At 47.5% G+C, this 12,195-nt stretch overlaps 1 protein-coding gene across 1 annotated transcript in view; it reads right to left on the bottom strand.

The window, feature by feature from the left end:
* The window catches only part of zdhhc9 (zDHHC palmitoyltransferase 9), a 28,247-nt gene that overhangs the window by 3,782 nt on the left and 12,270 nt on the right, over window positions 1-12,195 (bottom strand). The window contains exons 2-8 of the mRNA XM_088597409.1: window positions 8,876-9,036; window positions 5,926-6,084; window positions 3,657-3,794; window positions 2,875-2,923; window positions 2,393-2,495; window positions 574-677; window positions 90-183 (exon numbers count right to left, since the gene is read on the bottom strand). Coding sequence (XP_088453535.1) covers window positions 90-183; window positions 574-677; window positions 2,393-2,495; window positions 2,875-2,923; window positions 3,657-3,794; window positions 5,926-6,084; window positions 8,876-9,036 — 808 coding nt within the window. The remainder of the gene's footprint in view (window positions 1-89; window positions 184-573; window positions 678-2,392; window positions 2,496-2,874; window positions 2,924-3,656; window positions 3,795-5,925; window positions 6,085-8,875; window positions 9,037-12,195) is intronic.

Consider the following 12,195-nt stretch of genomic DNA (forward strand, 5'->3'; position numbering starts at 1 on the left):
TTTGCAGTCCATGAATGCACTCCAGGAACTTGGTCAAAACAAGAAAAGGAACGGACCTACCAACAGAGAAGAGTTTGAAAGTATTTTACCGTGTTTTGAGGGTCTGGGTCACTGTTCTTGGTGGCGGTGGTTGAAATGGGGGGGGTGGGCGTCTCCACCATCAGCCCCCTCCTGTCCAGAACACTGCAGAGAACGGACACACAACGTCACTCCTCCTCGACGACCCCCTGCCCCCACTCCCCCGACTAAAGCCCCCAGTCACTTCAGATCAGACTGACAACAGCTCAGCAAGCCCAAGCGCTCGTCCTGCACACAGTAATAATACTAGCCAGTCTGATAATAACAAACAGTGTGCAGCATGTTTCCAGAGAGCTCAATAGGAATAGTATACTAGGCAGCATAGCCACACACTGGTCTCCAACAATACACGTAATCCTTAATAACCACTTTTCAAAGTGAAAGAGAATACTCATAAGCATTTCTAGTTTTCCTACATTTCACCATGAAGAATCTGTCAAACGAATGGCAGAGAGAGAACTGAAAAGCCAGACCGGAGCTCAAGACAGCCCTCACCTGGGGTAGACAGGCCCACACAGCACCTCACAGCAGTTCTTGATGATGTTCCTGTGGCTGTAGGGGTTCTGCACTCGGTTCTTCCCCGACCAGGAGCCTTTAATCTGCACAAAACAGAACACCCCCCCCATCAGCAGTCTGCCAAGACCAAGACAAGACCGCCAGCAACTCACCACTGACAGCCCACTGAACCCGAGCAGGTGTGAGCCTGGTCAGTACCTGGATGGGAGACTCCTGGGAAAAACTAAGGTTGCTGCTGGAAGAAGTGTCAGTGGGGCCAGCAGGGGGCGCTCACCCTGCGGTAAATGTGGGTCCTAATGCCCCAGTATAGTGACAGGGACACTATACTGTAAACAGGCGCCGTCCTTCGGATGAGACGTAAAACCGAGGTCCTGACTCTCTGTGGTCATTAAAAGTTCCATGGCATTTCTCGAATAGAGTAGGGGTGTAACCCTGGTGTCCAGCCCAAATTTCCCATTGGCCCTTACCAATCATGGCCTCCTAATAACCCCCCTCTCTGAAGTTCTGGTGCACTATGGCTGCTGTCGCATTATCCAGGTGGGGCTGCACACTGGTGGTGGAGGGGACTCCCCATTACCTGTAAAGCGTTTTGAGTGGAGTGTCCAGAAAAGCGCTATATAAGTGTCAGCAATTATTATTTTTATAAGACCACCAAACCCAGACGTGCACTGTACTTTGTGTTTGTGACACTGAGGGACTTCTTTCCCTGTGTTCAGATCTTATTTCAACACGAGAGTTTTAAGCACTCGTACTCTAAGTCGCACTGCTTGACACCAGAATGATAGCCCTGAGACCATGTGCATGAGTACATGCTGTTTGAAATTAAGATTTGAGATTATCTACAGGACTAATCCACATACACTGCTATGAACATGTGAGACAGGAAGACAGGAGACAGTACTGCAGTGACTGTGGGCTGTAGGGCTATTGCAGAGCACTGCTTGGAATGAAATGTATTAGAGAATGACCACATGTTAAGTTTGAAGGTGCCCTTTTACTCCTCTGTTTATCTTCCACATTAATGTTTGGCTGCCGTACAACAAAGGCAGGTATTGATTCTTCTCATAATACAGTAATTAGAGATGAGTAAACACAGGCAGAAAGTTTCCAATTTTCGTCAAATATTTGCTTCTCATAGCTAATCATTTTTCAAACAGGGCACCAAGAAACAGAGGGGAAAATAAACCAGCAGGGCAAAGGGCGGTTCTGTGCTGCACATTTCTACAGCTTCTGTGGTTCAAGCCCAGCACGCCAGGCTTCAGACATGAATAATATCCACTGCTGTAAAATTCCCCTTGAATGCACAGGCCTCTGCTACACAAGGTCAGGCTGGGATTCATGCCACAGAGGAGGAGAGAGGCGCCGAGAAACACTCAGCTGAAGCCCACAGATTCGCTTGGTTTCTAACCATACCTCATGCCAGGCAAGGTGACATCTGGTTTGGCACAGCACCGCCTGCTTACTCCCCCCTGTGTATATTTAAAGGACTGTGACGTGCAAGGAGTTGAATCTTTGCCTGGTTCACAGTTTGCGCTTGAAAAGAAGATTGCTAGAAATTTCCAAACCTTTCCATGGTAACTTTCACTACATTAGATGCGATATTCTGTTAGCCTGATCCGGCAGTGCTCACGTGCACATGCCCAGCATGTCAGAGCTCTGCCAGGCATGTTCTGCCACTGTCTTGTCCTGGGCTCCACAGCGGCTGGTATCACCACAGGGAGGCACAGAGACGGGTTCAGTAGGCATTGAGCACCGAACAGAGGGAGACCCGGGGAAAAGCCAGATACAGAGTACTCACATCCTCGTTGGTGGTCTGATTGAGAGAGATCAGGTAGGTGTGGAAGCCCGTCAGCCCGACCACAGACCACAGCGTGAAGAAGCACACCAGCACCTCCAGGACAGTGGGCTGAGTTAAAGAGACAACGAGCATGACGAGCATCTCCGCACCAGGACTGGTGGCTGAAATGTACCAAACCATCTCCGGCCTCAGATTTCTCTATATACAGCTCTGCGCGTACAGCCTCTGTGGCCTACCAGTTCTTCCAGATGGTATTATGGACCAGCAGGCACCCAGCACAAAGCAGGGGACCTGGCCTCGACCGTCTCTGCACAGGCTCAGACCCGCTGCACTGTGAAAAGAGCCCTGCGCGTTCTCTCCCATCACACAAGTGCTTGCTTGAGAGGAGTGCTCTTACAGGCTGTCTAAAACGAAATGTATTCACTAAGTTATACTGCTGTTACGTTGTTGGATTAAATATCAAAGCCCAGCTTAAAGGATATGTCCCCGGAGTTTCTTTGAGTGTGTTCACGAACCCAGAATCCACCGAGCCTGAAACAAAAACAGCAACCAAACAGCAAGACATCCGCAGTGAGTGACGCAAGGCCAGACACACACACGCACACACACTTATCCATCTCTCTGCCCACTCCAGCTCTCAAAGCTGCGGCTGCAGATTGCTCACTGATATATGCAGATCAGGCACTTGGCAAAAGCACTGGGAACAATCTTGTCTAAATTAAGATTGCAGGCTCTGAGCTAATTAACCAAACTAAAAATACAGTCCTCAGCCTCCTTGCATTGCAAGGAGCCCTTTTTTAATTAGGGTGGACAAAGATCACTTTCAGAGACTGAAATCCATATTCTATAACCAAAAAAGAGGCTCTTTCCTAAGGCAAGTGCTGAATACATGCAAAATATGCCTCTTAGATTAGCATTAATTTGTATGCTAAACAGATGAGAGAAAGGAAGAAGCAAACAAAACTATTTAATGCAACAGAATTTCCATCCACAGTTTTAAGTATAAACATGTACATGTTAACAACGCTACAGCGCTGTTAGTCAGCTGACATCAGGAAATATTCAGATGCCATACCATGTCCGGTTAGACACTAATCATATACACATTAATACTGTAGATACTGCATATGAGGAAAAAATTAAATCTGTAGACAGGATGCACAAACCCATTTGTGGTTATATATATATATTTATTTCCCTCCAGCACCAAAAATACTGATGCTATCACCCCACGCCCCACGCGCTGCAGTCCCGGGACACTCACGGAGGACGACGTGGACGATGTCAAAGGTGAAGATGTAGATGGTGAGCAGGGACAAGGACAGGGTGAACAGGTAGAAGTAGCGGTAGTTCCTCTTGCCCACGCAGTTCCCCACCCAGGGACAGTGGTGATCAAAGCGCTCTGCGGGGCAAAGGAGATGGCAGACTGGTCAGCAGAACACAGTGGGTGTTACCACTGCACGCACGCACACGCAGAACTCACATGCATGCGCACGCTCACAACTCAGATGCAGAACTCACCTGCACGCACACACACACACAACTCACATGCATGCGCACACATGCACATGCAGAACTCATATGCATGCACACGCGTGTGCACACACAGGCACACACAAAACTCGCATGCATGCACACACGCGTGTGCACACAGGCACACACAAAACTACCATGCATGCACACACACGCAGAACTCACATGCACGCACACACACGCACATGCAGAACTCGCATGCACGCACACACACGCACATACACAGCACTCATCATTACAAATAAAAAAACAGTTCTGTATTTACTCTGGGAATGTAGTCTGGGGCTGGGAAGCCCTAACTCTGAATGTTACTCTCTCAAAATCTATGTATATTCCTCTTCCCTGGTGCCTGGAATGGATCCAGGACTCCAAGCACCTGGGTGAGGCTCTGTGCTGTCACTGCCTCCCAAGTCTCCTCTCTCCTCACTACCCACAACAGCTGGGTAGAAAAGAAGCTGGACCCACTCTCTTCTGCAAAACTGTTTCTCAACTCATCAACATTTCAGCAGGACACACGCCTTCAGTTGGACAAGGAACTCAGAAACTAGTGTTCCTTCATGGCTGGCACAAAGTCCTTTCTTTACAGAAACAATCATGAAATAAATTAATCCATCTGGCCATAGTTGTATTTTTAAAATCCTATCAGGACTTGCATATAAAATAAGTAAAATATAAACCCACATTTGTTCAAAAACATAATTATTGTTTTATCCAAATTTGAAACAGTTGGTCAATGTTTGACATGGAATTAATCATATTTTGTATGTTGAAACACTGATGAGTTGGAATTATTCATAATTAGTTGAAAAATATTTTGGCCTAGAGAAAGTGTGTGTCCAGCTTCTTACAATCTTTCTACTGGTGACATCTACCGGACACCTCGGCAGTTTTTCTTTTTCTGTGTAGCACCAGGCTAGCACTACAGGTTCAGGGGGAAACCGGAATCGCCGCGGGCACACTGGGCTGTTCCGTTTTTCCTTTCTACTCAGGTGAAATTGGAAAAAAGGAAGAAGAACAGAAAGACAAAAGCTTCAGCTGGGGAAGGCCCGATGAAGAGAGAGAGCTGCAGTTCACCACTCTCGGGACGTTTACCTCCCGCACGAAGGCCAGCAGGCCTGGAGAGCAGCAGAGAGGAAATGAGTTTGCTGCAGATCTGCCGCAGGTGCGCAGGGCTCCTCCGTGTGCTTGTGTACGCCCACATTCATGTACCAATTACCACGTGCTGCAGGCAAGCTCTGTCCTGTTGTTCCCACTCCTGTGGAAACACCTGCTCCTCTCAGCCGTCGCTGGCTGTAGCAGGTGCATAAACCCTTCTCCGAGACTGTTTGCATATCCAGATCATTTTCTACAGATCATGGAAAAAACACCCTAAAGTTAAACTATGGGCTGGCCAGGCCTGGTCGTTCTCATAACCAGGTCTCGATCTCAGCATTTCTTTCTTAGGCTGGAACTCCGTCAAACGTAGATTGCAAATAAAAAATATATATATTTCTTTCTCGACTGGAATCAAATTCAGAAAGGCAACCGAAAGGGCAACAAAGATACTGGTGAGGCTATTGTTCTTGGCAATTGCCCATATGAAACAATAACATCTTGAAGTGCTCTGGTGTTTAAAGTGGTCAGGTCACTCCTTTCAGCTTTCAGTCTCATTCACAGGGGCAGAGCCTGGCACACAGACGCCTTCACTGGCACAGAGGCTGGAAGTTACCCTACGTGTGTCAGAGAGCTCTGATCTGAGGTAGCCTTGTTACTTCAGATCGGACCTGCGGCCCTGAGGGTTTGTCTCCTGAATGAAGGCTCAAGAGCTGAAACGCCGCGTTTCTCCGTGCTGTTTTTCCCAACGTGGAATTAACCTTGGCAGGTTTGGTTTGTTGAAATTGGATGTTTATTTTTTTTTTGTAATCCCAAACGAAAATTTGGCAAGAGGGTGACTCAGGGAAGGGCCGAGCCCACCTGCTGTAGCCGGGCTGGACCGGACCGGACCGGCCGGCCTGACTCACCCACGCAGTTGTCGCAGATGCCGCAGTGCGAGGCGCGGGGGGGGCGGAAGATCTTGCAGGTGTAGCAGTACTTGAGCTTCACGATCTGGTTGTTGATCTGAACGTTCCTGATCCGAGGGGGTGGGCGCTGTCCTGCCGGGACGTTCCCATTGGCCGCCTCTGTGAGAAACAACACAACAGATCTTATCTGGAGGCTCGCAGCCATGTCTCCCAGCCTCACCAGGGACAGCTGGGTCTGCAGTGAGCTGCATCCAAAGCACAGGAGCTAAGGCTTCAGCTAGAGCAATTTTCTTATCCAGATGGAGGCCTTTTCAGACCCCGCTGAGATAAGCAGGCTGCTGCTCGAGATCGGGCACCCAAACTGGTTATTGCTGAATGGCAGCAGATCACTGAGTCATTTACAAGCCAGCAGTGGAACAGCTGAGATAGAAAAAATCTGGCTGGGTCACAACTGGGGGAAAGAAGGTGTGAGGGACCTGCGGGCTTTCCAAGACTGCTCTGCCATACAAACAGGAAAATGACAACAAGATAATTACAACAGGAAAAAAAATATTTCTATAACCTCACACCTTCCAGAACGTGTCACAGTTATTCTTAATGCCCTTTTGAGGAGAGAACATCTTTCATTTTTTAGTTTAATTAAGACACTACAGCAAATCTAAAGTTTACTGAGAGACTACCGCACATCTGTCAGTCACTGTGAACTTTGACAATGGTTGGAATGTTACCTCTCCGGCTGCACCCATTTCAGAGTGCTGCCTTGTGCTGTTGTAATAATTCTCGGAAGAAAAACATGCTGCAGAGTCTGTGCTGACACTTAACGTGCCTTTCCAACAAATGTTATCACAACACACCTGCGTGTGGTGCTACGCGTTCTTAACTGCTGTGTTTAGACAAGCTTAGATAAAGGCGGTCTTGCCCAGCACCCCTGTTTGAGAATGAATTATGAACCTGTGGGGGAACATTTTCAATAAAAACACTATGTGTGAATAAGACACTGAGATCTGGAACTCAATCTAGATTTGTTTAGTGTGATGGAATATCTTGGACAAATACAGCACAATACTGTTTAATCACTTTGCCCTGATTAAACACTCCCCCTCTTTCTTGCACTGTCCTCTGCACTGGGAGAGGAGTCTGGACTTTCAACCCTGGCCTCCGCAGGGATCGCTATAGCAACTGTCCGATAGCTGACCGATAGAGACCATGCCTGCCCACTCCCTGGGCAACAGCAGCCCACAGCCACTCTGCTGACATACGCACTCCGCGACACTGGATCAAACAGGTGCTGCTCCGCGCACAGAAACACGCTCTCTTTAAACATGTTTCATACTTTGAAAACATACTCTTTGAAAATGTTCGCTTCCCCTCCCAAAAATGACTCTGAAGTCACGAAAGGTGGAGGTGAAGCCATTGTAGACTTCGTACCCTCAAACAGCTGTGCAGTGTGTGATTAAAACACTGGGATGCGTTGGATATTATTTGTCTTAAGATTCTGCAGGACGTCTGCAGGACACACAGATTTTTTTACCACTACTCTCTGTACTTCCTGGATGAGCACAGTAATGCACAGCATATCCACATCTGTAAAAGGTACTATTTAATATCTGTGTGCTACTCTTGGACAGCATTGAAAAAGATATTAATAACTGCACTGTGAAAGCAAACACACATTGTAATGAGTTACAGATTCCCTACTTAGATCTGAAGGTAAAAATTACTAATTACTAAGTTCAAGTAAATTACTAAGTACTAATGCGTGACTGATTACACATAGGACACCCCCCACAACGGCTTCAGTTTCTTTTTTTGGTTACTGAAGCATCAGCTCAAAGCTGTGATTCAGCTGTGCAGAGTGCCTAACATTCACTAGAATTAAAATTGCTAAGGAAAATATTACTTGCATTTAACAGCAAAGACAACAAATTTAGAAAAGCCGGTTATAAAAATACCTCAGTCCCTGGGGGAAATACGATATTCACATCACTGTCTGCAGTATCTACTCTCTCTCCCTCGGTGTGCACCCCACAGAGCTCGGAGCAAGAAAGCAGAAGCTGTGCTGAATGTCTTGCAAAGATGAGCTCAGACCTATGCCAGCTGTTGCCACACAGCCAAATGAGGGAAGTGATTAACATCCATTGCTTCTTACTTCTACTATTAGCCATGTGATATGTGTTTATGCACAGAAGGGTTCATTTGGCTCATTTATATATGGGCTAAACAGAGGGTAGGCCTGTCCAAATCCCCAGTGAAAAAACAAAGACCCTCGTGGAACTGGCAGAGCACCTTCACCAGCCCTGGGTCTCAGTGACATCTACCCCAGCGAGAGAGGAGGGGGACGGCTCAAGGCCCCCCATGTTGACCGGCCAGACGTGTGGCTCCTCACACACGCGTGCGCCGCCTGTCAGCCTATCAGAGGACACCACCTGCCAGCAGGGGTCACACCAGAGTGAAGAGTACGGAAGAGTTCTGTAGCATGAAACGGACAGAAGAGCACGTGACTCCTCACATCAAACACAGGGATCATCCCCCAGCAACACTGATCCCCACTTATACAGCTGGGAGGACTGGGGGGTACAGGGGTACAGCACCTTGCACAGCGTACAGTAGCAGGGACTCGAACCCTTAGCCCACCAGTCACGACTGCCAATGCACTCACCCCCTGAACTAGCCACCCCCTACTGTGAGTTACCAACAAAACATAGACAGAACTCAGAAAACTAAACTGGAACGTTACAGAGAAAGTAGAGGTCCGCACTCTTGCTCTGTACCAGCAACACAGAGAACCACCTGCAGCAGTAGCCCACAGGAGCAACAGCCCTGCGCCACCTGACGCTAAACTGTTTGCACTCTGCACCGCTGGAGCCGCTATATCCGGATACAGGTCTCCCAGCGTGACCACGCGTCCGCACATCGTGCGGTCCACACGCAGGAGGGGCGCGGCGCCTACCGATCTCCATCTCGATGAAGGTGGCCTCGGCAGGCAGGGCCCGCGGCAGCACCCCGGGGTCGCTGAAGCTGGTGCGCAGCAGCATAGCCATGACGAACAGGAACAGCACCACGGCGAACACGGGGATAGCCGGGGACAGGTGGACGGCCAGGTAGGGGCACCTGTGAGACACAGCGCAGGGAGAAGGAGAGAGACTGAGGTCAGTCAAAAGAGGACCTTATGAGAAGGGCATCTTATAGACCCGTCAATGCTGCAACTTATTTATTCTAGAAAGACAAAGACAAGTAGACTTTCAAAAGTTACTTCATGGAAAAAAAACCCATGATCAACTCAAATGACTGCTATGACTTAATTTGCTGCAACAATTAACTGTCACGAAGCACAAAGAAACAGCACACGACAGTGGGACCACACACCTTTTCTCCTAGAAGAGAACAGCGACAGGTACCGACAGCAGTGACCGATCGTGGTCCAGCGCGCTGTGGCTCCATGGGCGGCTGAGCTCCTAGCTGTGCACACTCATCCAGGCGGGTGATCCCCTAGCAGGACACTGCAGACAGATGGCAGGCCTGTGCTCCCTCTGGGCTGAGCAAGGACAGACCCTCCGCTGCCCAGCAAGCGCCAGACTGCCGGCTGTCGTGCTGGTGCACTCTGGGCAATTACACTGAGCTGATACTCTAAAAGGTAGGAGACACTGATTCGGGAACCAGGAGCCAAGAGGCTCATTTTTAAGCTGCTGGTTGGTTTGTTTCAGGTCCAATTCTGCACAGACTTTCCCCTCCAGGACATACCTTTCCTGCTCTATTCTCAGCACGGAGCACAGCCATGCTATAAAATATGAGCCTAATCCATCACTGCCCTATGAGGAATTAAGAAATGTCTTTTTAAACAAAAAGGGTTTGCAAAAGCTGTCAATTTTAACACATTAAAAAATAAAACCTCTGCAAAAAAGCTCCAATTTGGCATCTGAATTAAAGAAGGCACCCACTCAGCTTTCTATTTTTTTTCAGAAAAAGCTTCTTAAATTGATAAATTAATAACTCGAGGCATTCTACACTCTCATCCATCTTCAAATGAACAGGCTGAAGAACGTTTAGCATTAAAAATAACAAAAACAAGATGACACCTCTGAGTTTCTGCTTGAGTAACTTTGCGCACAGCTACAAGCAAGCAGACACAGTGGTGTTGGTCCAGAAGGCAGTGCACTGGCTCATCATTCAGAGGTGACTGGACAGACAGGCCAAAAGACCCGGCAGGACAGAGCCCACACATCCCTGCTGACAAACTGCCAGCGATAACCTGTCCCCAGACTCCCGGCTCGTCCCACAACAGAGACAGCAGTCACCACCACAGGGATGCAGGGAATACAGATTCCTGGGAAGCAGCCGTATTCCCTGCAACACTGTGACAGGCCTCCTATTTCTGCAAGTCAATTACACAATTACAGCAAGAAATCATATTACCAGGCTTAAAGAAATCTGAATCATCTCATGGTAAAAGGACGGTATATGAAGATGGTTCCTGGAAGTACTCTGACACTGCAGATGAGTCCAGCTGCGCAGTGCTCTGATACTCTGATAGCACTTCCCAGAAAGGGTGGAGAATGCAGGGACTAAGACCTCCAGCAGCATGTGGGTACACTGGCAGTGGAGAGCAGTTGCTCCTTAAAACAGACTCCACGTCACTGTGAGTCACCCATACCTCAGTAGCTGATGAAGTGGGTCCGACTCCTCTCCAATATATAAAGCACTTTAGAATCCTAGATTTGCCAATTCAAGGAATTACTTTGAGATTGTTAATATTATGCTGTAACATTAAGCTTAAAACTCAAAACGTGGCTCAGAACTGGTTTCAGAACACCTGCCTTGAAATCTCATGTGCTTGACACCTAAAAAAACAGCATCGTATTTCTTCAGGAAATATGAACCCCTTTTGTCTTGAACAAGCGCCAAGCGCACGCCTTTGGAAATATGTCAAGAATCTATTCTATTGGAAAAAGCAGTGCTCGTTATACTGAGAGCTGCCTTTCCAGCAACAAGAAAATGGGATCCTGGTTTACCGGGCAGACAGGACAGGTGACACAGCACCGCTTCCTCCAGCCATACCTGTTTCTCAAGAAAGCACCAGAATTGTGCAAGAATCCATAAAACCATTCACCCATTAAGAAACAGGCAGGAGGGCGTCAGCTCATTTTCCTCCTTAATTTCCAAGAGAGCTGAAGGCGAAGTCAAGTCTGACACAAATGGCAGTCTATCAGCATATCCAGTGATCTCTGAGGAGTGTCCGGCTCGTCTTGGTCAGCTGTCAGCAACACTGCAGCCTCATCCTCAGACCACTCGTGTGTTGGCCAAGCCCCTTTTCAAGTACAGTGCAGGACTACATCACTCCATAAAACAAAAACATAAACATGTAAAGAAAAAAAGCACAAAGCGTATCTAAGCACCCTCCTTTCTGAAATATTCGGGCTTCTGTCAGAGCTGGTTTGGAACAAAGCTGATTCCAGCCCGAACAAGGGCTCTTCAATATGGCTGGTCTCAGTTTATCAGCAAACCCCTTCCGCCATTTTCTAGAAAGATCTATTGTTCCTGTGTAGACCAAGATGGCCGCCTGGCCACCACACCATTTTGTTCCCACTCCTCCGTCTCAGACACCACTGCACGGACTGTGGTGTGCTTTCACAAACACCCCAAGCTGTTTCTGTTGCGCCTCACCAGATGCTGGGATAATGTTGCTACCCACAGTGGGTCATGGAGAAACGTGGCCTCTAAAACCACTTCTGTGCAAGGACTCTTTAGAAAACAAACTCCACACCTGATGTCATTTTAGTGCCATTGAATTTAACATATGGGGAAATGGGGGGGTTTGTGTGAACAACAATTGTTGTCTGACTGCAAAATTATTATCTATCATTATTGTGGAAATCACTACATCAACTAATTTTAAACTCGACAGGTTTTCATTATACCCAAACCTACTGCAAATGCACACTTCACAGTTTGCAGTAATAGTTTTTTCTGTGCACACCAGGTCATCGACTGCTTGACAAAACATCCCGCAGTTTCAGTGCTACATCAAATCCTATTTAGCCAATAATCTCCGACTGGGTAGGTTTCACTGTGGATATTCACATTGTTAAAGTAATTGGGCAGGGGCTTGCTTGGAAGCCTTCAAAACAGCTTCTACTTGTCTTTATATTTCACTGGAATTTCCAGTAAAAAAATATTTTTTCATATGGTAAGGAGATTTGGATATCGAACTATTTCTGAAACGAATGTTGCTCAAGGCTTCCAAATTAAAAAATTAAAATTTTCATATTTTTT

Source organism: Lepisosteus platostomus, chromosome 10 (genome assembly GCF_059453375.1).
Source record: "Lepisosteus platostomus isolate fLepPlt1 chromosome 10, fLepPlt1.hap1, whole genome shotgun sequence".
NCBI classification, from domain to species: Eukaryota; Metazoa; Chordata; class Actinopteri; order Semionotiformes; family Lepisosteidae; genus Lepisosteus; species Lepisosteus platostomus.